Source organism: Pagrus major, chromosome 22 (assembly GCF_040436345.1).
Source record: "Pagrus major chromosome 22, Pma_NU_1.0".
Lineage (NCBI taxonomy): Eukaryota > Metazoa > Chordata > Actinopteri > Spariformes > Sparidae > Pagrus > Pagrus major.
Window position 1 is genome coordinate 25671624 of NC_133236.1, and position 26323 is coordinate 25697946.

General features: G+C 42.8%; 1 protein-coding gene across 1 annotated transcript in view; it reads left to right on the forward strand.

Annotated features, from left to right (window-relative positions):
- Positions 1-26323, forward strand: part of pak5 (p21 protein (Cdc42/Rac)-activated kinase 5) — a 39922-nt gene that overhangs the window by 2678 nt on the left and 10921 nt on the right. Inside the window, exons 2-3 of the mRNA XM_073493033.1 lie at positions 374-418; positions 21975-22814. Of these exons, the coding sequence (XP_073349134.1) occupies positions 374-418; positions 21975-22814 (885 nt within the window). The remainder of the gene's footprint in view (positions 1-373; positions 419-21974; positions 22815-26323) is intronic.

The following is a 26323-nucleotide window of genomic DNA, read 5'->3' on the forward strand; positions in this document are numbered from 1 at the left end:
TACTGCACGTGTGACCCAATGCCCTTCAGCTTTTGAGATCTTGGACACTTTCCTGTGTGTGTTACAACACCTGCTTACACCATTTTTTGTCCACCTTGATAATACTTTAAAGACACTCGCCCCATAAATGTTTCAGGTTGAAAGTTGACATAAAGCACTGCAGCAGTTGCTCACATTTGAATACATCTAAAAAAAAAATAATAATCCACTGCATTAATCATAAGTCTCTGAGGAACCAATTACAGGTCCCGCTGACAGGAAAATACATAATCAGACATCCACAAAAGTCCTGTAACGGAGAACAGCAATATGCCACAGGAGATATCTCTGAAGAGGGGGAAACAAGACAATAATTCTCTTGCTCTCTTCACAGATATCTCCCAAGAAAGTCCGGTCATCCGAAACGCCGTTGCCCAAAGTATGACTTCCTTTTCCCTTCTGTTTTTAACCCCCCCTTTTCTTTTTTTTATCTTTTCTTTTTCTTTTTTTTTTTTTGTTGATCGTCTCTCACACAGTCCCAACTTTTGTTTCCACATCTCTCCTCCGCTGCCTGCTGCCATGCATTCAGGTGGAGGTGGCGTGTCAGCAGGAACAGGGAGAACACACTTGAAAATGACTCCACACACATGACATAACCACATCGCTCTGCCAAGTCTTTTCTTAGGCCTCATCATCTCCACTCTCTCCCTTTTTGCTTCATTCGCATGAGCCCTCCCCACAAGTGACGAGATTAGCTGTAGCGGCATGTTCCCCTTGTTTCTCACCCTTTTGCTACGGAGACGCCATTGATAATGATGATAATGATGATGATGATGATGGTGATGATGATGATGCTGAGATGTGAAGTGCATGTTGCTGTGACGGCTGGTTCTGCTCTGCTGTAGGCCTCAGCTCTGTGGAGGTGATAAAGGGTTTGCATGTGTTAGGAGAACCCTTTCTACGATCAGAACCGGCAAAGTCGGGCCGAGGCAAGACTCCTCTCCTCTCCTCTCCTCTCCTCTCCTCTCCTCTCCTCTCCTCTCCTCTCCTCTCCTCTCCTCTCCTCTCCTCTCCTCTCCTCTCCTCTCCTCAGCAAAAATACAGAGTTTTTGCAAGTTCATCATGAAGTCTGGGCTCAGTTTTTCTCCAGCTGTTTTGGCACTTGAGAAAGTCATAAGGTGCTTGCCAACAGTTTTTAATTATCAGGCTTAAACAGGATGTGCCCATATCTGTCACATCATTTTATAGCTCAGTATTAAAAATAACTGATAATCGAGGAGGTGGATGATAAAAATATCTCACGCTCTTCGGTGGCCAAGCTCATCGCTCCGGACAGCTGCCCGACAGCGCCAAATTTCAGATGATAGTCCATAATGGAAAAATCTATTTCAAAGGGAAAATCATCACTGTGATGAAATTCAGTCACAGGAAACCAAAGTCATCCTGCGTGAGAACTTAGATAAACACAAGGAGGACCAGTGGTTGGTAATTCAGACTGTAACTACCACTGGAGTGGGTGGTGGAAATCACAGACGGATGACCTCCAGACTTAAATCGCTGATCAGCACATTTAAAATTAAAATCACTCTGCCAGATCCTCTCAGAATGCAGGATGCAGCTCTACTTTAAGCCTTTTAGACAAAAAAAAAAACAGTATGGAAAGTAGTTTGATGTTACTTAGAAGAAGTCGGGGTCACTTCACTCCCACGTCAAATCTGAAGGATTATGCGTTGCGCTCACTTGAAGAATATAAACTAACACATTTGTGTGAGTGTGAAGTGGTGGAAGAAGTATTGTGATACTTTACTCAAGTAAAAGTGTTAATACCAAACTGTGATAATACTCTAATACAAGCAAAAGTCCTGCATTCAAAACCTTAAGTAAAAATATGTAAGTATAATCAGCAAAATGTACGAAAAGTGTTTAACTTCCTGTCAAATTCAAATAAAACAAATTGGAGGCAGCATTTCACCACAGTTACTGCTAACTGCTGCTAACTGTAGCTGCTGTTAGCTAGTTAGCTTAGTTAGTTGTGCAGTTAGTGGTCAGGACAGGGAGTTCAGAGCATGAGGGAAATGTGGTTGTTTACACTGTTAGCACAGGAGCTTTGGATAAAATTCTTACATTTTGCACCTTTAATGTATATATTGCATTTTACCACTGCAGATGTTTAAGGTTGGGCTAATTTCCAAAACATAAACTACAGCAATGCATCATATTCTATAAGATAATACTTGTAATATATAATTATATTATAATACTTGCTAGCGTTGCTTTCATGTGAGCGCAATGTATCTCTGAAAAACAGTGCATTGTCAGAAAAACAGCCTGTTTTCAGCTTTGTCACTGTGTATTTTCCCGCTAATCCAAGAAAGATTTTAAATAGTTTGTTTAGATTAAGAAGGAAGAGAATTTACTCAACCATTAAAGGAATTATTCATCCTTGAGTTTATCACGAACATCCAAAATCTCGGGTTTAATTTTTGCATTAAAATTGAATTACTCGAGTAAACGACCTCAGATTTGTACTCGAGTAAATGTAACAGTCCACCACTCTGAGCCTGCTACTTTGAAGAAGCCAATGAAGGAAGCCATTTTGTTTGCTCTAATTAAGTGACACTGATGACACAATTACTACACTTATTATGTTAGCATTTAGTTGCTTTGTCGTCGTTTGTGATGGTCATTTGTCACTCTGAGTGTGTGCATTTGTGTATATGCTCGTGTGTGTGTGTGTGTGTGTGTGTGTGTGTGTGTGTGTGTGTGTGTGACCCTGACTCCAAAGGTGGGCCGGGTTATTTATAGTGTCTCACCCATGGACTGATATACTTCTCCCCTGGTTGCCCTGACACATGATTGACGCAAGCCTTCCTCAGCTTGGCAGACTCCCCCAGCTCTGTCGAGTGTGTGTGTGTGTCTGTGTGTGTGTGTGTGTGTGTGTGTGTGTGTGTGTGTGTGTGTGTGTGTGTGCGCGCACGCAGGAGGGCCATGGATAAAGCGGTCTCCAGTCCGGTAGACCTCTAGTGATGTCCTTTACCGAACAGTTCAGAGGGACAGAGTACAGTAAAAGGTCAAAATGGTGTGTGTGGGTGTTTGCCCGTCTTTGTGCTCGTATATATTCTATATATTGCTGTGTGTGTGTGTGTGTGTGTGTGTGTGTGTGTGTGTGTGTGTGTGTGTGTGTGTGTGTGTGTGTGTGTGTGTGCAGGTAGAGCAGTTAGAGAGGTCGGCGCGGCCGTCATGCTGAAATAACCACTACCTCTGCCCTCCGGCTCACGCGCTCATCGTTTATTCACGAGGCTTGTTGCCTTGTTGTCAGACCGCTCATCTCAGCTGAGCATTAGTATTGCTTAAAGCCTCCACACCCCCCTCCACCCTCCTCCTCCTCCTCCTCCTACACCAGCGCTCAGCACACATGCTAATCCACAAGTATAGGCTAACACCATGCCCTAACAGCATTTCCATGTTTTAAACATTGTGCTCTTAAATCTTCTGCAGTCTGACAATCTGAAGTGTTTGTGCGATGTGTGTGTGTGTGTGTGTGTGTGTGTGTGGTGCATGAGTAAGTGCGCTATAACAAACCTCTATGCAGAACGTCTTCAGTTTTATGTTGCGCTTCTTGTATTGGTGTTGACGTACAGTGGCTGGTTCAAATGTGTGTGTGTGTGTGTGGGTGGGCTGTCGTTACATGTGTGTTAATGTGTTGCATTCGTTAGCGCCAGCAGGGGCTGTGCCGTGGCTATTATTAATGGCAGTCTCATGTTGCAACTTGACTTTAACACCCTCAAATTGCCGACTCCTATACAGCTCAGGAGGTAATTTACCATGATGGTGTTTGAGTGTGTGTGTAGATTGGTATGTGCGAGTACAGTGTGTGTTGGCATGCATGTATGTGCATGTGAGTGCCTCGGCCTGCTAATGCTATCTCCTAGTTCCTGTTTACTCATGTTTCCTTAACTGTGGGCCAATATTAGATGTCTGGGTTCTTGTAAATGGGAGACAGGATAGCCGGTGTAGGAAAGACGACACATGGAGATTCTTCAGTCAGTGGTTGTGTTTCTACTGTATTTCTTGCCTCATTTGGTCTTTTTGCTCCCTTTAAAGGACCTTTGTAGGATACAGCTTCTTTAAGACGCTGCAGAGAAACTTCTAATGTGTTCAACAGAAGGATAAGATTGATGTTCAGCATCACCAGTACTGCAATTAATTAGCAGTATTTAGAAAATGAGTCAAAGCCATGAAAACCTGGAGTGAATTAACAAAACAGGTTTTCTAAAAACAGCGGTGAAGTTTATATCCTTTGCACAAGGTCAGGACGATGACAGCCAATAGAGTGGTGTAGTAATCTGTAGTCCTAAAACCCAGAAGTCAGTTAACATTTTTGCACATCTGGCTCCCTCCTCTCAAAGTCAATGGGTTTTTTTGAATTGGTTTTTGGTTAAATGCCTGAAATAAGGTCTGTTGTGACCCATACGCTTTGTTCTACAACATGAAATACATCATTAAATATCCCACAATTCATTTAAAAAAGGACTTACGTGTCTTACAAAAAGCAGTTGCTCACAAGTGGCTAAATGAGACTACAGATGTTGTCAGGAGACGGAGACTCATCTACTCACTCGTCGTGTCTAATAAATGTGTAGTAAGACGTGAAGTGGTGGTGACGTTTAAGTCACGCGACTGCAGTGTAGTCTGTTTATAGCCTAACATTAGCTTTTTCTGATTCTGATTGGTCAGCTCACACACGCCTGAGCCAGCACCACTAACAACAGAGGAGCTGTGCTCAATCAGTTCTTAGGTGCCAAACTAGCTGCTTGGCATAAACTATGCATATTTGTGACATGGTGATGTAGTGTGACGTCACAAAGTCACGGAATTAAAAGCGAGACTAGTGACGAGGCGTTTCAGGAGCAGTGTTTTCTGTGGGAGAGAGGAGCTTCTGCTGGTGCGAACTTTGACCTTTATTTTAAGAATATATATAAAACACTGAAGGAAAGGAAAAAGACCTTTAAGACCTTTAAGACCTTATTCTCCAGCCCCAGTAAACAGTAACCAAAAAATCCACCTGCTGCAGAGGGAGTAAAGAAGCTACAGGAGAAATGTTCATTTCCACTTTAACCTCAATACATGTTTTATTTGAAAGCAATATAAATTCTCTGTCTTTATCCCGGAGGTTGTCAAACCGCCCTCGAGGCCAGGACATCAGCATCAGTAAGCCAGTTAGAGAAAAAAGAAACAGCTTTAAGGATTTTACAGAAGACCGACCCGTAATGATTCCTGAGACCAACTTAAAGCTGATTCCTCCTAATTCTACACTCGCTGCAGAGGAGAGACGTTCACGTTCACAGATAATAAGTGAACCTGGAGGGATCAGAGGAATAATATATGCGCATCATGTTTTAAGGTGGATATTTCTCTTTAATTCCCTCTCTCTCTTCTTCAAATCACACGCTCCTCTCCTGGATGAAGATCAAATCCCCACCTTGTATCTCCTGATATCTGAGTTATTATTCCGACTGTCTTTGAAAGCAAACACAGCAGAGCAACGACTGCTTGTACTCTCAAAATGAAACGGACGTCAGACATCAGCTTTTTTTTCCCCATCTCTATTTATCTGTAGTATAACAACTGACAGCGTGGCTTCATGATGATATCAATTTCAGTCTCGCTCCACGTGGGTGTGAAGTTAATGTGATAGTAGTTTAATGGCTTCAGTTGAGCCACAGGTTTTCCCACAAATGATTCTTGATAAGGAGACATTTTTAAAGCTGCCTGTCTGCATTTAGATTTCCATATTCAAAGTGTCTTTGGCAGCGCTTTGATTTGTAGTGAAGGGCAGGGAGGATGGCATTCAGGATGATGTTGGTATTTAGAGATAAATTGGTGTTTTAGTCGGGATGCTGTTTAGTGTTACTGCTGCAGGAGCTGCAGGAAGGGGAACCATGTGGCGAGCGAGAGTACGGCGTGCACGGTGTGAACATCACCGGTTTCCCATCAGAACTAACATTTACAAAGCCGCTGGAGGCTCATACATATGCATCAGATATGTGCATAATGATATTTTCTGTAATAAAGAGTCCACCCTTGGAAAGACACATTTGTATCAATCCCTGATGAGCAGTGCATTCCAGGAGCGATTATGTAACGACGATGTACTTCTTCTTGACTACTTCTGTTGTTTGTGATTTCATGCCTTTCCTAAAAATGACTGCCGACAGCCTCCGGAGTGCATGCCTAAACTTCTTCTTCTTGCATTCAGCTGTGGGTGACATGTACTGTAGGTAGTGTAGGTGGAGAGAGCTCGCTGATATTTTAGGTGGCTGAACATCTCTGCGCTGTCAAACCCATTATAGCTGCGCTGAAAATATCTTATCCTTACATCACATTGGAAGTGGAAATAATGCGACAGAATGTGCCCAGAATTATACTGTACATTGCCAGTAGATGTTATTTAACAGTGCTGAGGTTAAATTTGTTCATTTTTAGGAGCACTTTATGGGCGGTCTGTTGCAATTCAGCCACGAAAATCATATTTTATTGACTTAAAGGGCAACTCCACCAATTGTACACATTCAAGTGTGTTTACAGGTCTTCAGGAGTACGACTGCGTGTGTGAAAAAAGTAGTTTAAAGTCTTATGACTGGCTCCAGAAGCAATGGACAGTGTGAAAACAATGTGTTTTTGAACATTAAAAGCAGGTGAAGATTTCCCAGTAGACACCCACAATAAAAGAAATAACATGAAAGCGTAATATGAGACCTTTAAATGATGCTAAATCTTACAGTGTGTGTGAGACAATGAGACAGAGGAATGGGCTGGCACAGGGTGAGTAAAAGGCACGTGACAACTGGCACGATGCTCAGGGTGATAACTGGTACAGCACTACTGTAAATGTCACTGGGTCAGTAATAGCAGAGTACAGCCCCCCCACCACCACCACCACCACCACCACCGCTTTTGGCAGGTGATGAAGGCGGGATCATTGGGTCTCTGTAGAGGGTGTCTTGCTGCGGGTGCAGAGGTCCAGACCTCCAGCTGCAGAGCGGCTCGTCATGGCTGGGGGGCGAGGAGCGGGAGAGAGGGCCGAGGGACCGCGAGAGACGGGGAAGCTGCGGCAGCTGAGGCCGATAAAGACCGAGGAGGCGGTGGTGTTTAAACCCCAGGCCCAGACGATTCATAAACAGTTACAGGTGGGGTGTTTGACTGTTTCTGCGTCTGTTGAGCCAAGGCTGCATGCTGGTATGCTGGCTATGCAGATTCGTCTGTGCAACAGGTCTCAGCTCTGTCTGCCAGCAGTTCCCAGCACTTAATGAAAACATGTTAGACTAAACAGTGATGGTGCAGGTGAGACAGTTTATTCTGACAGTTTGTGCTGAGATTACAGATATCTGGTGTTTAAAAGGTCACATATTAGTTTCTATTTTTGTTGCTTTTTTAACACTGAGCTGTTGCACACCGTGAGTTATAGCTGTACAGTGCGCAGGTTGTTTTCTCATGTTTCCCGAGAGAGAGAGGGCAGGTTTGTGCTCAAAGCAGTGCCTGGCAGAGTTATTTTTGTAGCATTGCTGGGTTTGCTGTACGTGTACATATAGGAAAGGGAGCTCGGAGAGATAGTGTTTCTGATTTAACAGGGTCACCCAGTCCTTGCTTCAGGGGGGAAGAAATGCAAACCTGTGTCTTTATTGAATAGGGAAGCGGGCTATTATGGTTCTGACATGTGCGCACAGAGAGTTGCTAATTTGAGGAGGCATTTTATTGCTGTTTATTAATGACGTTGGATGAGCTCCAAGGCAAGTGGACTGTCCAGACTGAGAATGAATGAGGGCTAGACAAGTGCTTGGATGTGGAGCAGGTCCAGAATCCCTAAATGTGCTGCTGTAACCCCAAAAGCCTGTCAGATGTTCTTGTTATTGGATGGAAAGAAACATGAAATGAGACAGTTGTCTATTATTTTTGCAATACATACAGATACACATGTACATTACAGTATTTCTCTGCTCCCAATCTGCCAAACTGCATCTGCGCTCCAGCCTGTCATGCGCGATGACTGTGGCATTCACTCAGCTTCCTAATGGACACAAAGGAAAAAGTTGGACGCTGTGATCAATATGCGTTTAATTTCGAGTTTAATTTGAATTGGGCTCTGTGTGTAATACATTGCGTCCTACATTGATTGAGGATTAAATTGGTCAAAGCAGAAATAGACTTGAAAGAAAACATCTCCTGATTGATGCGAGTCTGCGCAGGCACGCACGCTCGCGCACAAAACAGACAGAGAGAGCATCTGTCTTTCTTGGCACCGAGCTGAAGTGGATGGCATTGATTTAGACCCCCTCTCATTCCTTCCTCCACTCTGCTCCTCCTCCTCCTTTTGCTTTCCTTACTTTGTCTCCTCTCGCGGCTGCCATTCACAGTCGCACTCTGCAAATCACCTCTCGCGGAGGCTTCGGAGCCACAGTCGGCGGGGGAATTTTGGCTTTCAGCGACGTGCGCCGCGCTCTGCCAGGGCAGCTCAAAATGTCCTGGCGAACAACCATCCTTCAGTGTCTGAATGTGGGCTTTTTGGAAGGACATTTAGGCTGTGAATTTTAAATAGGGACGGATTGTTGAAGGAAAAACTGATTTGGGATGACTGGTGTGTCATGCTTGAAAAGCTGCAAGTTGGTAATGAGTTGTGAAGTGCTTTCCAGTGTCCCAATGAGAAGCTGCAGGGTGACTTTTCTGATCTTCTTGAACACATAAATGCTTCGTGTCCTGTGGACTGAGTGTAAATGTGCTTCTTTTTGCCCCCCTCATAACTCTAATGTGGATATTTGCATCCCAGTGAAACAGATCTCAGCCCCTTGAAAAAATCAGCGTCATCGCTGTGGACAAGCTAGTGTCTCTGAAAGTTAATGCCTGGACCTGCAGTATCCTCCTGTGGCCAGATAGTAAACTACAACACCCAGCTCAGTATTTTTCGAATCATTCACTTCCTTTGTTCCTCGTGGAAGAATAATGAATGAAAATCACTTTGAGCTGTCTGTGAGCAGACTAGAGTCACATCTGTGAGATAGGATAATAATGTCCTCACAGAAAATATGATTTCAGCTGATTTTCTCATATTTTCAAATGAATCACATGTTATAAAAGTATTCATAATTAATTGTTTTTTTACTTTACTTATTTTTAATGAGTCTGTGGATCATAAACATCACACCTGGATTGAATGCTTTATTGGCTTTTCAATACTACAGTGTAGTATGTGTACTACACTTCACTGTTCACTGTAAAATGCCAGAAGACAATCCATGCTGTATTGGTTACTGTTTATTTGCACATTACTACCCTGAGTAGAGTTTTACTCTTAAATAACTACCTCATAGTTATATCATTATATTTTCTTCTTCTTCTCTTTTTTAAATATCACTCTTTTTATATTGTTTCCTCCTTAACAACCAGGAGTGCCCTGGTATTTCCGTTGTGTTGTTTTGCACAGTATTACAGTCTCATTTAAGTGTCTGTTAGCTAACATCTAGTTATTGATTTTGATGCATGCTGCAGGACCTTCACTGTTTATATCACTTTTTTACAAGCTGTGATCATGATCAGTGACAGACTTTGGACTGGGTTCCTATGGATCCTCGAAAATGTGTGAATTTGAGGAGCAAAATCAAATAGACAGGAGTCATCCAAAGTGCTTGGATTTATAAAAATCATTCTTTTGTCCAAGAGTAGAAACTTTGATTTTGTCTTTTTACTTAACGTCAGTAAACAGGCTATGTTCTGCTGTCTGCATGTGTTTCTCGTCATTGTTTCAAGCTGCTTCAAGTTAAGTTGTGTTGTTAAGCTAGTGCTAATGAAATAAAGGACTTACTTTGCTCTCGTAAATAAGCCTCTGCCTCACTAAACTTAGATATATTGTTTTGCCGTGCTGTGTGAGAGAAGGTAATCTCTATTTAAAGGTCTAGTGTGGAGGATTTAGTGGCATCTAATGGTTTGCTTGCAGATTGTAAATCAACTGAATACCTTTCCCATCATCCTACCCTAAAATGGCCCTGATAAAAGTGAAGGGCCCTCTCTGGAGCCACTGTTTGGTTTGTCCACTCTGGGCTACCGTAGAAACATGGCCGTTCAAGATGGCGGACTCCGTGTAAGAGGAAGCACGTCCCCTGTCGATAAAAAAAGGCTGAATCTTAGTTCACTAAAACACAACAATTCTTAGTTTCACGTGATTATACACTAATGAAAACATTACGTTAACTACAAAAGCATTAATTAGGAATATGACCTCACATTTCTGTAAATAGATCCCCATAAATCCTAAACACTGGACCTTTAATTGTTGTCTGTAAGCTTCTTTAAAGCCTGCTAGTTCTCATTATAAAACTCTCTGTGCTGTAACATTAATTAACCTTGATCCATGTCTCACATTATGCCACGGTGGGTCCTTGAATTCGAGAGAACTGGGCCTGGAAAATCCTTGAAAAATCCTTGACTTAGATGCTCAAGAAGGTGTGGGAACACTGCTAAGAGTTTAGAGGAATGCTAGCAGCTCTGTGAGGTTGTGCTGAGGCACAGTGGTGCTTTGGCCTGAATGCTAATGCCGGCCTGACAACTGGAATGCTAACCTGCTGCAGGTTTAGCAGGTGTAATGTTTAGCTCGTTCACCATTTTAGCGCAAAGAACAATACACAATGATGATGTGTGCCGTAGTAAACTCATTCACATTCATAATAGGCCGTCAATCTATCCTTTGATTGTGACCTTGACAGATACAGGATGAAAGCGTGTGTGTGTGTGTGTGTGTGTGTGAGCAGAAACGAGGGGAGAAAAGAAAACAGGAGGTCTAATGAGTGTAAGAAGGAGTAGAAACTGAGCGTTGAATGATTACGGTCGGGGCGGAGATGTGATGTAGGAGTCTATAACTGTCTGACGGGCTCAGATTAATGAGCGCTGCTGTGTAATTAATCTATAGCGGGCAGCTGTCTGTTTATCTGTCTCCGAGTTGACAAGGAGATAAGTGAGGGACATCTAATTGATCTCCTCTTCTTCTTCTTGCTCTCTGTATCCCCTCCCCTCTCCTCCTTTGGATCAGAAAGTTTCCCTGACAGTGACGAGCTGTCTCTGAAACTCCTCGAAAAAACGGAAGACCTCGCCAGAAACCTCTCGGATCACAAGGGCTAAGTGATCCCACAGCAACTGCAGTTTATTTATTCTGCATATTAACTTAATGTTATTACATTTTCTAGACATTTCTGGCGGCTGTGTTTCTGAATCAGCCTAAATCTGCCAGTGCTTAAACCGATGGAAAAAAAAAAAAAGCAGGGTGTCCAGGCTTTACTGCGCTAATATGCTTAAGGTCGGGGATTTGGTCCGACTGTATGTTTGTATTTCATTATGCTTCCACCACTAATCCATTTTGCTGGAAATCATCCCCCGTTCCATGCGTCGCAGCCTGTTTGACTCATGCATCCCGGGGCTTGTAGTGGAGGCTCTACCCAGCTGAGGTCAAAGGTGACTGGGTCACACTGGTCCGAGCTGCCGGCTGGGGAGCTGTGGGGGTCGGAGGCACCACATCAGGGGAGGAAAACACGGCCACAAATATGCACCGGCTCGTGTAAGGGGCTCCACAGTCCGCCTTCAGCAGCCTGATACACGTAAACAAACATGCATACGATACATAAACTGATGCTGTACAATCTGATACATGTGCACAAACATTCATCCTATTGAACAGCACCAGAGTCACAGGCTTGGATTTGTACAGTATGCTGCTGAGAGATATGAAAGGGAATGGAGGCAGATCAGTTTCCCACTTTTGTTTTTGCTTCTGACCCTTAAAATAATGAAATGTCATTCATTCATTCATTTGAATAGATTTTAGTGATCTGAAGAATTAAAACTTAAAGAGGTCATGCTTTTTGGGTTTTTGCCTTGAGGTTAACATTTGTTTACAATGATGCAGAGATTACACCATGGAAATATATATGTATGTATATATACATATATATATATATATATATATATATATATAAATATATATATGTATACTGATACATAACATGAATGTAATTTAAGATTTGCCACTAAGCCATTTAATGGTAAAGTTTAATTTCAAGGTTGGCCTGTACGTTCTCTTTTTTTCTGGCAAAGCAGAAACTGTTAAAATTGTGTTACAGACCTTCACAAGTGAATATCACTTAAATGGTAAGAATAAAAAATAAGTTTGGGGAAATATTTAATAAAAGTTTTCCTTCATGTTACAATATACTGAAGCATAATGTTGGATACAATGAACGACAAGTAGACTCAATTATGACATGGTGAACATGATGCCGTGGTGATTGACATCACCTGCTGTATTGAGGCCAGATATTGGCTGACATTTTGGGTAGACATGATTGTAGTCCTTCACTTTACAAGGTTAAGGAGTCACTGCAGCTCAAACACCTCCTAGACTGTGCTGGAAGTTAGATTTTTTTTTTACTTATAGGTTGTAGTTGTAAGAGTGAAACATCCTGATCAATATGCAGCGACTTCCATTCTTTTCTTTCCCTCATTCCTTTATCCATATGTGTACAAAGAAAGACAAACATTCGCTCTAAGACATGGTAATCGGCTTTTAGCGGAGCTCTTTTCAGCTCCGATCATATCCACCTATTCAATTAAACCCTGGGTGAACAGGCCCTCCTCAGCATGTTGAGATGATGGTTATTACTGTAACTAACAGGCAGCAGGATGGCCTGAGGAAACAGGTCAGCTCACAGCCTATTAATCATGGAAACGCTCCAAAATCCGCTCCTTTAATAATCCTGTTCGTGTTTGCTAAGACGTCGTCTTCGGTTCCAGCTAATAACATGTCAAGAAATCAGTGAAACCCCTCCGTGAAATCCTCGGCTAAGTAACACAGGTGGGTCAACCTGTCAGCCTGCGTACTGATCTGAGGTCATATTCGACTGGGTTTCGAGGTCAGGATTAGTCGTTCTAATTAATAACTGAGATCCGAGATATGTGCCTCAGGGGATCTTATTACCAGAAGCCTCACTGTACTTTGTCCCTTAATCAGTGAAATTAACCTCCACATCATTTTATTTCACGGTTATTTCGTAGTTCAGGCGGTAAGTACTGTGTCCGACCAGCAGAGAGCAGCAGAGCACAAGATACTTTCTGCCTCATAAAGGCATAAAGTGCTATTACTATGCCTTTAGTTGACTTTCTAGACATTATTATGAGAAAATGTTTTTCAAATGTTTCCCACCAGCCAGTATTATGTGTGCAGCCAGAAGTCTGATAGCCACGGCTGTATCATCTGTGCGATAGAGCTTCATTGTTGTCCTACAAACACATCACTGAGCAACATTGTTGCACCAGATGACACATCCCCTCATTATAATAAACATGGCACTGTCATGTATTTTGAGTCCGTCTCAGAAACATCGTTCTGCTGCCATGAAGTCACTTGAGCACCAAATGTGTATCATTCCACAGCTGAAAATATTCCCCAAGAAAGTGACTCTTTACTCGTGTTTGACTAATGGTTGCTGAGAACAAGCTGTGTTAGGATAATAATGAGCCTTTATAGAAAATCAAATTTAAGAGTTACATTTCCAGTAGGAAAATATTCACGAAAAACATTGTTGGTTTTGGTCTTTTTGTGTGGTTTGCTGACAAGATAAAAAATATAGAATAAGACCAACATTATCCTTTAATATGTATTTCCTTTAATGTCCCACCACTATTTTACATGGTAAGTTGTTATTCTTGTTCGTGTTTATGAAGAATAACAAGAATTTACACTTTATTTATAATTTACACTGGAGACACTTGTCCCCGTCACTTTTCAAAAGCCTAATTTGTTAAAAATGTTCTGAAAATTTTTATTCCCCCACGAAATATTAACTCACAAATGAACGTGCGATGCATGCACTGATGCTTTCTACAGTAGATGTGATGTTTGCATTGTTTGATTGACATGGTGTTGAGGTTGTGGATGTGATGCATATGGATGACTGCACTTAGTCGGTCAACGTTATTGGTCGTTGTTGTCCCTTATGTCCCCACTTTTCAACACAAAGTGACGCCCTTGTGTGTATGTATATAAACTGTATATGGGTCAAGCGATTGTGGGCCTGGACAATTATTGGATCCAATATTCAGGAATCAGAATTGCTGATAAAATAAATTAATTTTGAAGAACAAGTACTTAAAAATTTTACTTAAACTGTGCTTGCCCTAAAATAAAGTTGTAGTCAATAGTGGAGCCTAAATACATTTTAGCTGAAGCAGTTGTTGCTTTTACCTCTTCCATCCAGCAGAGGGAGCTAGAGGATAAGAACACCTGATCTTCCTGCTCACCTGAATCGTGTGAGATGATCTGTTTAAATCCACGTTATGTTTGCTGTGAATTCGTGCATTGTCGTTAGAGATACGAACTCTTGTCTCGTACACTATCACACTACCGAACACACCCAGCCGTTTGTGTTTTCATCACCCAGTGAATGATGGATGTCCTGTTTCATGCAAACAATATCGCCACTTCTTTGTGTATGCATCAGCTGTGGACGATGCTCCGTTTGATCGTCCATTAATCAGCACCGTAGGTCATGTTTGAGACACTCTGAGGAGAGTCGTGCCTAGTCTCTTTTGTCTGCCGTCTCAAGGGCTCTCCGATGTTATCTTCCTCAGACGGCCATGAATAAGCTTCTGTTCACAAATTGGTCACCGATGCAGAAGGATACTGCACTTCAGGAGCGGCAGGAGTAGTAGTGGAAGTGTGTGCTGACTGTGTGTGTGTAGAATACCCCACGCATGCTTGTTCTCTGCAGTGTGAGTCGTGACGGGGAGATTCACAGAGACGGTGTATGGGATTTATACAAAAAAGAGGAAGAGGAAGAATCGTGCGATGTGGACGGAGGAAGAGGAATATTTCTGTTAGACTAGAAGATGTACAACAGTTGATGTGTTACAGCCCGTCAGCAAGCATGTTCCAGTAAAACAACAGAACCTATATGTGGTCGTGTTCTGGCAGGAGTGAGAGCCGAGAGTAGGTGTGTTGAGTAGGCGATGTTCTGCAGTGTGTGTGTGTGCGTGTGTGTGTGTGTCAGAGTCAGAGAGAGAGAGTGGGGGTGTGGTAGGTGATGAGCTTCCATGTGTGACTAAAGACTCACCAATGGGAGGAGTTACACATCTGCCTCTGTCGTAGTGCATGTGTGCGTGTTTTTTTTAAACCCGTCAGGCTATGTACTGTGTGTGTGTGTGTGTGTGTGTGTGTGTGTGTGTGTGTGTGTGTGTGTGTGTGTGTGAGCAAATTCTGGGAAGGAAAACGTGGAGAATATCGTCACACAACAAATTCCTGGAAATAGGTGATGTTTGAACCAGGCCTGAAACAACTGGTTGATTAATCAATAAACATATGAGCAGTAAATTAATCATTAACTGTTCTCATAATCAATTAATAATTTTAATCATTTATCAAGCAAAAAAGTCAAACATTGCATATATTTGGATTTTGGACTGATGGTTGGATGAAAGGTGTCATGTGAAGAGGATTTGTTGTTGCTGTGTTGACTATTTTCTTATTTTTTTACAGTCAACCTTTATATTAATTACTCTATAATAGAAAAATAAAAATCAAAAGTTTGTCCACTGATGTTTGAACAAATAGCAATTGACAACGTGCAAGAAAGAGTTTTTTGGGGAAGTTTTTTGCTTTGAATCAAGGCACTAATACAGAGGGTGTTGTATGCTGTACAGATTGAAATGCCCCTTGAGGCATAATATGATTTGTGATATTAGGCTTTATAAATACAATAGATTTGATTTGACTACTAACTAGCTATTCTAACATGGTCGGGTTGAAATGTTGTTGATTTCAGTCCAATTTTAAAAGCTGTGTGTACGCCCTACTTTTATGAGTGTGTGTGTGTGTCTACAGCAAATCAAGTATTTTCTTCTAAACAGAGCTATATATCTTGCTGAAAAACAAAAGTCATGCAAACAAATACTTTTTCAACACTAAAGCAAGCGTTAACAGGGGATGTCAGTGTTCAGATGTTGTCTCAAAAATCGCCAGAAGAAAGGGAAGCAGAATCTAGTTTTCAAAAGGATTTTAGAGGCCGAAAATATTTCAGTATTCTCGTCAGAAGGTCAAATAGCTTCACCAACCCCCACGCCTCGGGGTTAGTGTGTCTGACCGTTACTGTAACCTTACGAATCCGACGACCTACCGACATTCACGCAGCTTCACGCCACGATTGGCCAGCTGTGCAGAAATGAGAGAGGAACTGAAATTCTCTTTCTGGCTTCTATGAATGTTTTTCAGAAGAGGCTGTTTTGTGCGTCTTTATATCTGTATCTCAGCGATACATCATCCCTCACTTTTCTGCCAGCTTTTCACTCCCTTTCTACTCTGACAACAAGTTTTACAAACTAACTGATCGAGCATAACTAGATCCAAAATGGCCGTCCACACCAGGAACAGTAACTATAAATGTGTCAGTTTAAAAATCATTGTAACTCAAGTGGATGGTGATGATGACGACGACGATGACTGTGGCGAACAATATCTTTGGATCACTTTCAGAATGATTAAATGAAAGATAAAAAAAGTGACAGTCCCAAGTCGTTAAATGCATATACAACGCATTAGGCTACGAGTGTCTCATAGTTTCTGTTGTCTCTACTGATGTCCTCTTTGACGATCGCCAGGATAATTGACGTGGCTCATACAAAATTGTGAATAAAATTAGTCTTCAAAAGACGACAACCCTCGTAACAGACTGTCGGATTCTCCTTACAGCTGTAACAGGTCATCGAAACCCAGTTTCCTGAGCTGCTGACACAGCTGGAGTACACAGTGTGTGCTTTGCGCCATTGTTTACTGAATGTTATCGTTCTTCAGTGTGGATGCTCGTTATCATCATCGTTATAGTGATCGTTCTAGGTGTGGACAGCCCTCTAACTTTATGAACTGTGGAAGGGTTCAATTAAAACTGAAAATCAGCAGAATCCACCTGAAAAATGTGAATATATCTGCTTCAAAGTGTGGAGAAGTTGCCCGAAATGCAGTTTCAGAACTAAAAATCAAATGAAATAGCAGTGCAGAGGAGCCATGCAGCAGAGGAGCTGCTCCTCCTCCTCCTCCTCCTCCTCCTCCTCCTCCAGCCCTCCAGTTGTCCCGGGACCCCGGCTGGCCAGTGAAGCGCAGCCTTCAAACCAGGGTTCTGGCTAGGAGTCACAGGAAGGGCAAGCTCATTAATTATCTCTCCCTCTATTCCTCCCTCCATCCTCCCATCACACCCTCCCTTCATTACCAGCAAGGTTAATCCCCCCTTATCTCCCAATGAGCCTCATTTTTCATGGCTCCCTGTCTACGACACTTCCTCCCTCCCTTCCCTCGTCACCCCTTCTTCTACTTGCGCTTCCCCTGCTCTTCCTTCTCAGCTGCTCTTCGGAGTTTCTACTTCTGTGTTTCTATTGCTTCATACTCCTACACACTCCTTTTCCTTTCCTTTCCTTTCCTTTCCTTTCCTTTCCTTTCCTTTCCTTTCCTTTCCCTTCTTCTCCTCCCCTCTCCTCTCCTGTGCTTACCTTGAACAGGCCGTAGTGAGTGGAGAGAGTAGATCTATTACAGCTTATCAGTAAAGGACAGGCCAACGCCGCACGCCGGTGAAATATGGCTGCTGTCACAGCCGCCGCCCAACATAACCCGTGCACAGAGCTCGCAGAGCTGTAAGGACAGGGGGGAAGGAGAAGGGGGGAGAAGGGGGGAGTAAGGAAGCCAGTATCAGCCCCCTAATTCAAATTAATGGAAAGATTTTAAGACTTGATGCCGACCGTTTGACAGTGATTTGGCACACAATTAACCTTGTCTCCCTGTCCCCTCTGCACTCTCATCACCTCCTCGGTCTCATCTGCCCGCTGCCGCCTTGCTTTCTGCAACTTTCTCTTCCCCCCCTCCGTACCTGTCACGCTCCCTGACACAGTCTTATTGATTATCAACCAAATGGGGATGATGATGTTTTATTAGATAACTGACACTCCCTACTGTTGTATGCCAATTGAATTAGCTCTGAATCACCAGCATCCACGTAGCGTAACATGATGTGACTTGGCCTCATTTTCGATTTCACACAAAGCGCATCACGCACAGCACAGTTTAGAGGAAGTGTGAGAGTAATTCTCATGACAATAGCAGCAGAAATAATTATTGGTAGCGGTCTTAGTTGCATTGGTTAACAACATTAACGTGACATTAGCATTACTTTTTGAGGAGAATGCAGCAAAAGTGTGTTTGTCATGAGTGTATGATTCTTTATGTCAGCCCGAGCCTGCTCTGTGCACTGCAACATCTGTCCGGAGCATGATAGATTTCCACTCACCGACCTGTTTAAAAGACCATCCGTCCTGCAGCCTCTGCCTCTCAGCTAGACTTTGCTCACTGCTTTTATAGGCCATTTCACCTTGGGTTCCAGGTCACGGCACCAAACAGCCTATAGCTCTCAAACAGAGGAGAGCAACTGGAGTGTTAAAGAGGGAGAGGGGAGGCGCACCAAGTAAGGAAATAGAAGGGGGAGATGATGTGTGAAAGAAACAGTCGTAGTAATAAGAAAGGCTTGTGCAGAGGCTTTGTTTGAGTCTGAAACTGCTGCATTCAGATCGTTAGAAAAAGCATCATGAAAGGGACAACTAGCTCGTAAGTACAGATCAGAAGAGAGATGAAACTAAGAGTTGAAATAGGAAGAAAACAGTTAGTTAGCATAGCACCCCAACTTATTATTTGAATTGCTAGCAAACTTTTGGCACAGTGGCTGCAAATATACCAGTGCTAGCACGACAGCTAACCACCTTGTCAGAATAAGGGTGTTTTCCTTGATGTGCTTTAAGCGCTAACTTCCCCTTGCTAACATGCTCACAGTAACGATACTAACACGCTGAGTTTTAGCAGATCCTATTTCTACCAGGTTCAGCCTGTTAGCATGCTTGTATTTTCTAATCAGCACTAAACTTAAAGTGCAGTTGAGGCTCATGAGACTGTCTTGATCTAGCAGGTATTTTGTCATAAAACCAAAGTATTGGGAAAACTGATAAGGAAAGTCAGGGACTCACAAACGTCATCAGACTTTATCACCTGGGGACTTTGAATATGTTTGAGAAATCTCACAGAAATCCACCCAGTAGGTCAAGATAGTTCCCTCTGAATCATAAACGTCAACTTCATGATGGATAGAGGATCACCAAAGACACTGAGGTTCATCCTCAGGGGAAGATGAATGTGGATACAACATTTTATGGTAATCTATTTTATATTTGTTGAGATATTCAGGCGGGATCAACCAACCGACTGACACTGCCGTAACTGAATGCTGCTAGCATGGCTAGAAATGTGAAAAATGTGGAACTATCAAGCTGCAAAAGAAATTTGATTTAATCCAAGAGCCCTCAGTCAACACCTCTGTCAGATATGTACTTATGGGCGAAGCTAATTCCTTCTTGGATGAATGAAAAGGAAAAGAGAATGTCCATAATAATAAGAGATAGTATTACTTTTAATAACTGTGGTAGCCTGGTTGAGTCACAATTAATGTCATAGATAAATGAGATGAGAGGAAGGCAGTGGTGGTTTGCAGGTAGCTCAGAGAAGGAGTCTGGATGTATCCCTGTGTCAGCACAATGTTGCTGAGAGTTGATGATTATCCCAGCTTTTCCGAGCCTCTGCCTCAGCACATGTGACATGGGCCAACTACAGCGGAGACAAGTATGACAGTTGTGTGACAGACAGCGAGGCACGACGCTGTCAAAGGGTGTCAAAGAACTTGCTGATGTGACATTGTTGGGTTTAAGTGTCAGACTCAGCAAAACACCTTCAGAGGTGGAAAAGACTAACAAGTCTACATGTGAGAATTACTATTGAAAGCTCTCTCAAACTAGCATGTACAAACATGTTCTCTCTCCCAACTCGTCGAATACGGTAGCTTTGGTCAGCAGCCCTGAGCTTCATGCCATGACGCTCTACTTACTCCTCTAGCATCAGTTTTATAGTGCAGTGCACAGCCATGAAGTTGGCAATAAAATATATACATCATCTGGTTAGAATATCAAAATGAACCTTGCAGGCAAACATTTAACACTTTATGAGTTTTGGAGTGTTAACGTTGTGAATCGGTTGTAATGTGGTTAGGTTTAGGACAAAATCATGGTTTAGCTTAAAAGGAGCACGTCATTTACGATACGTAAATCAAAAACAAGTGAAGTTTGACTTTTGGTTTCCCGCAGGATTTGATCTTAAGTCTCCCAGATGGAAGTCCTGTGTTTGACCCACTCATCCACCCTAACCAGCTACTGATGTGGACTTCTCTCGCTCTTTATACTACTATGCTAGAGGGACGCCTCAAGAAATGACACTAGAGGGACATCTACAGTGTCATAGTTTGAAGCATTGGGCCACTGACTAAGCTTCCATAATTGACCCACTGGGAGTGAGAATGTGCTGGCAGTACATCTCTAGCAATGGCAGCCCTATTGGGAATCAAAGCACTGTCCCTGTGAAACAGGCATCTAATCTAGCCACTAGAATCCAGTTCACTTTAATTCTTTTCCATGATTGTTACAGCTTTGACAAACCCATTAATTTTCAAGGAAATAACATTTTTAGAATCTCTGCAACCTTGTGAAAGCCACATGAGTTAGCATTGACAGGTGGGTGGGTAATTTTTGTGCGTAGGGAGCTGAGAACTGACTGAGACCATAAAAACATCAAGGTGCAAATACACTAAACGTCTAAAGTATGATGGGCACGTCCATGAAGCACATAGAGCATGTTAATCCAGGTAAAAGCAAGGAGGGAAATGGAAAGTGGTGATGTAAAAGCTCGCATTTGTAAAACAACCGCTTGTGGATTGTGCAAAATATAACAAATGAAAAGATGTTGACTGGATGGATTTGATACTCAAGGTACTTAGAGTCTGTAATGCAAGTAAAAACCCCACTGAAACACAGACAAAAATAAATTTTTTCCGTTTTGTTTGATCATCACAAAAAGCTCTCAGATAGATTATGTAAAAGTTTGAAAATTCAAATAATAATCCCTTCAGCTTGGCCTCCTCTCAGCACTCAGCAGTCACGCAACATGTTTCCATTGTTCTAATGCAGCGTTTCCTGTTATGTCTAAGTGGAAGAGAGACAGGTAGATAAAAGCTGTGCGTCTGGCTTTTGCCATCACTCGCATGATTTTCACTGTATGGAGGTGGCAATCCTGGCAGTCCACACCACAAAAACGGCAGTGTAGTTCAGTCAGTGCTGCTGTAGCACCAGTTCCCCATGACTCACGACACATCTGTGTAAAGGGCTTAACACAAGGTAGGAGGGGATAAGCAGCACCCCTGATGTTTAAGCTGCCTTCGCTTTGAAGCAGATGTGAGCATGTGTGTTCAGTCTCTCTCTCCTCCTCGCTCTCTCGTCGTTTTGTGTGTGTCAGGCGCGTGCTGGTGTTGCTCACGCACCTCACGAGCGCTAAACCAAACGTCACGACTATTAATGTATCCTGATCAGCCCACTGAAAATGAAGCTAATCTGTTGCGAGGGAAATGGGGCAGGAATTAGCTCCTTCAATCCACCAGTGGTTTCTTTTTAGCATCTGTGGTATCCCGCCATTTATCTCCATGCATTTTCTAGCTGCATCCCAACTCACAACAACTAGTGGTTGTGTAGGATTATTGCCTGCCATTCTTTCAGATGACAAATACAAACATTCATTTATTGCAAGTGATGATTAATTTCATACTTGTCACAAAGCCCTGATACACATGAATTGAAATTCCTGCCTGAAAATTGTTTTTAGTTGACTAAAGTTGATCTCAGAGGAATTTCAATTCATCTCATTCAGTTTTCAGCCAGGAATGATTCAACTGAAATTGAATGTACTGCAACCCAAAGTATCAGGGCTGTCTCCATCAAGCTCTCAGGCAGCGGACTCTCTTGTATGTTAAGTGTAAATGTGTTTGTTCTTCTCGTAGACCATTGTTCGAGGGAACCGGCCACCCAAAGATGCATCCATCAACGGCCTTCTGGAGGAGTTTGACAACATCTCAGTTACGCGCTCCAACTCCCTGCGTAAGGAGAGTCCACCGGGCCCGCACCAGGCTGGAAGCAGCTCCAAACCCTCCAGCAGTGGTCATCCCAACGCCCCAGAAGAGAATGGATTCAATCATTACTACTCCCGCTACTCCTGTGACCTAGACACCTCCAGCAGGGACTTCTCTCTTGATCCCAGCAGGCCAGGCCTCTCCATAGATGGGGACTGGGCAGTTGGGAGACACTATCGATTCACTAAGCAGAATGGTCACTCACACCCCATACGCAGCCCTTTCTACCCGGACGCCATGCCCCAAAAATCAGACTATGGCAAACTTCCCCCGGACTACCACACCTACCTGGAGAGCAAAGGGCGCTCGGGAGATGAGGCGGCCTCCACGGTGGGGAGTGGGGTAGGCTCAAGCGGCTACTATCGGGCGTCTGTGGGTGGCTCGTCCAGCCAGGACTACAGGGACACTTCAGTAGGCACGCCATCCCGTGCCTCGCTGCACAGCGAGCAGATCAACTACCCAGACAGCGAGTGGAGTTATGGTGGCCTGCGGGACGAGTACGACAAGCGACCCAAGAGCTCCTATGTGACACAGACCAGCCCCACACCAGCTATCAGGCAGAGATCTCGGTCAGGCTCTGGGTTGCAGGAGCCAAATGTCCCCTATGCAGCCAGCGGAGCTTTCAAGAACCCTCCACAGGCCCACCCATACAGCTCCTACACCTACCCTCGCCTCTCAGAGAGTCTCGCCAACTCACAGACCTTAACCAAGGTAACTACACCAAACACAAAGAGTTTGCATCCTAGTCATAATTTATTTTATTCATCTATGAAACTACAGCCCAGTCGCATGCCAAAGAATGTAATTGATCCGCCAATCCACTAGAGGACAGCTTTTGATGTGACGGTTTAGCACGCCAAGGCACGAAAAATTACAGGTGTATGAAGGTGCAAAGGGTGAACGTAGTATAAATAGCCAGAAAGTACTTATAGGAAGGAGGTTGGGGTTAGATGGGTTGGTCAGTCATGAAACGTTCACCTCAGAGAGACCAGAGTTTGAACGCTGCGTGAAGCCAATAGTGAGTGGTGACTGTTAACAGAACAAACAGTCATGCTTTCCTAAACGTAACCAAGCAGTTTTGGTGCATGTTTCTGAAATAGTAACCGGACGTTGCTTGATTATTATTGCTTGCCATATTGTTTTCACCAGTGGGCAGGGCCAAACATGACATGGTTGACCGGTGGGTCTATGACATGGTTTGACAATACGGGATTGGAAAATAGCCACAGTGTTTACTCTAAACTGCAGAGCATATTGTATAAGCTACCAAACGGCTACAGTTGCTGTCTAGGAAATATGTTTCCACACAGGACTCCACACACCCCTGACAAGCCTGTCGAAACATTTCAGAGAAAATTACACAGATGTATCCCCACATTTAGCTTCACCTCCCATCCACCTGCAGTGCTTTCTCGCTCCCATTCGTCCTCTCTCTCCCCATCTTTCTAAGTCTCTCTCATTCTCGCGCTGAACATTTGTTTTCTGGCCTTCCTGCCAGATAGAGTCAGCTGTTAATCTACACTTGCATGAAGGAATCAGGGGCTGTCACGTACAGAATTACCCCTCTTCAGTACACAGATCAATTAATGCTCATGCTGACCAATCAACCAGAAAACTCTGAATTACATGAAGAGTTACAGAGACTATACAAGGAGAGCCACAAAGGAATGGAGAGACAGAGACAGGGCTGGAACAAAGTGAAAAACAAAATACCAGATATAAAATCAAAGTACAGATTTGTAGTAGCAGTGACAGACTCAGGATGTTTGAGGGTCAGGGGCGAAAAAAATAAAAAAAGGCACCACATGTATGCGGGGGGACACCAGCCCACAGAAAGTCATGATAAATTTATAGTATGAAGAGAGAGTACTCCATTTTGTCCACTGAAAGGGCACCCTGGAGGGCACTTTATCTTGTTTTATCTACCACAGGGGCATTCAAGAGGGCACTTTCGCAGTGATTTTTCAAACAGAAGTATGATTAACACTAAAAGTAAGACTAAATGAGAGCAGAACTGGCAAAAGCTGTATAATAATTTGCAGCATTTTGCAAATTAATTGTGTGCTATAACTATGATCAAATGATATGAACCTGAAATAGCAAAAAAAAACTAAGAATATAAAAAAATTGCAAAGAATAAAATGAGCATTATTCTAAATTCTGGTCACCAAAGTACACTTTTCAGAGTAATTCACAAGAGGATATGGATAGAAGTATTTTTATCACTACTACAAAGATGGTCTTTTCTTAAAGGTGGGCTGTCTTTGCAGTATAAAGACACAGATATTTATAAAAAAGTTTTTGCAGCCTCCATTTCAACAAAGCAAATAAAATTGCCGCCCCATGTTCACAAACTGTCTCTATCACAGCTGAACAGTACATTAAGTATGTTTTAAGATATAATTTTAGGCAAGAAATATGCAATGCAGTAACAGAATCTTGGTTAATATTTCGTCAGGACTGCCTAGTTTTACAGTTTGATCTGAGTTTCTCTCTCAATCTGTAACTATGATTATAATTACAACCACAGAGCTAAACTGCTAGAATAATTGCATTTACACAGCTGTGTGTCATCTGCATAGAGGCGGTATGTTATGTTTGCAAATGATGCAGAGAGGCTACTTACAGTGTGGTGTGTGTAGAGAACAAAACTAGTCAGTGATATGAATCTCAACAGTTCTACATATCCCTGTATAATGGATGCTTCTAACAAGCTGTCAACAATAAATAAAGAAGTTTTCCGAAAGCAGATTTCAAGGAAGAAATAAACTCTGCGAAGAGCGGACAAAATAAAGAGAAAATGAGAAAACATTTTAGAGTAAATATAAATTCCAGATTTGAATGTCAGTAAAATTGCCCAGAAACACGACTTAGTATTAAAATCATGTTTTATAGCTTATAGCTTCCCCTCGTGCATGAAGCAGCTGCACTGAATGCTGGCATTTGGAGAGTGTGATGCAGCCTCAGATGTGCTCCAGTGGAGCAGTGGGAGAGTGAGATACCCAAGAGACTCCACAGACAAGAGCAAACAAACCTTCCACGCATTATTGCCTGTGTAATGTAACCATATGTTTCCAGTGTAAGCTACACATGGTGATTATTTTGTAGCTTACTTATTATACAGAACTGCTACAGTAGAAGATTGTTGAACAGGTAACACAGTCGTAGGAGGCTAAAGATGGTGCTAGTCAATGCAACAGCAGGGGTAACAGAAAGATAAGGCGGTCCCCATCTCATTTCTTTATATGTTCTTTATATCATTCTCCGAAGCTTTCAGTGCCCCATTAGACCCATTATACAGGTGTGTGTACTGCTATCACAGCTCTGCACCATCCATTCCTTCACACACGGTGAGACCATTCGCTGAGAGGAATAACTGGGTTTGCTGATGTAGATCCCAGGGTGCCTTGATGAAAAACCATTTAACCTGCATGCTTCAGTAAATAGCCACTCATAGAAAAAAAACTGCCACGGAGAATGCAAGAGTAGCAGGATTGGAAGTGATGTGGGAGAAGGTCAATTTTTTTTCTTACGTATAGTTTATTATGACCACTTGCTGAGTCGTCGAGCTCGAGGAGGCACATTTGCTTTGCTGAAAAAATGTACAGTATGTGTAAGGAATTTAAGACGTAACAGAGCTTGTGCATTGATCCAAAAATGCTAAAAAATGCTTTAAAAAATCAGACTATATGGTGCATTCGTTATATTTGATTCGATGCTTTATGTATTTCTAAATCAAATATAGGCCATAGTGAGGAGCTGGCAGAGGAATAAATGCAGCCTAATTTGCCTTGTGATGTTTGCAGCAGTGGTAAGAAGAAGAAGGAGAGGGGGAAAAAAAGGAAAAACAAGGAATCATCTGGCAGCTTAAGAATCACTATTCTTCTCGGCTCACGGACCTTGTAACAAACCCAGCCCTCTCTCTCCTCTCGTATTCTCTGCCTTTTCTTCTCTTTTCCTTCATTCAGCCCACTCACACCACTGAAGTAAATCCTTCTTTTTCCCTGCTGTTGTTGGGAGCCGGTGGGGATGTAACAGTAGACAGCACGGAGACTTGGCCACACACAGACGACACACACACACACACACACACACACTCCCTCTCTCTCTCTCTTTTCTTTTCTCTCTCTCGCTGTGTTTTGTGGCGAGTGCGAGCTCAGTGCCGCAGCTCTCGGTGACAAATTGATGTTGCGGCACTTTCCCTTTCTGCAGCCTTAGCA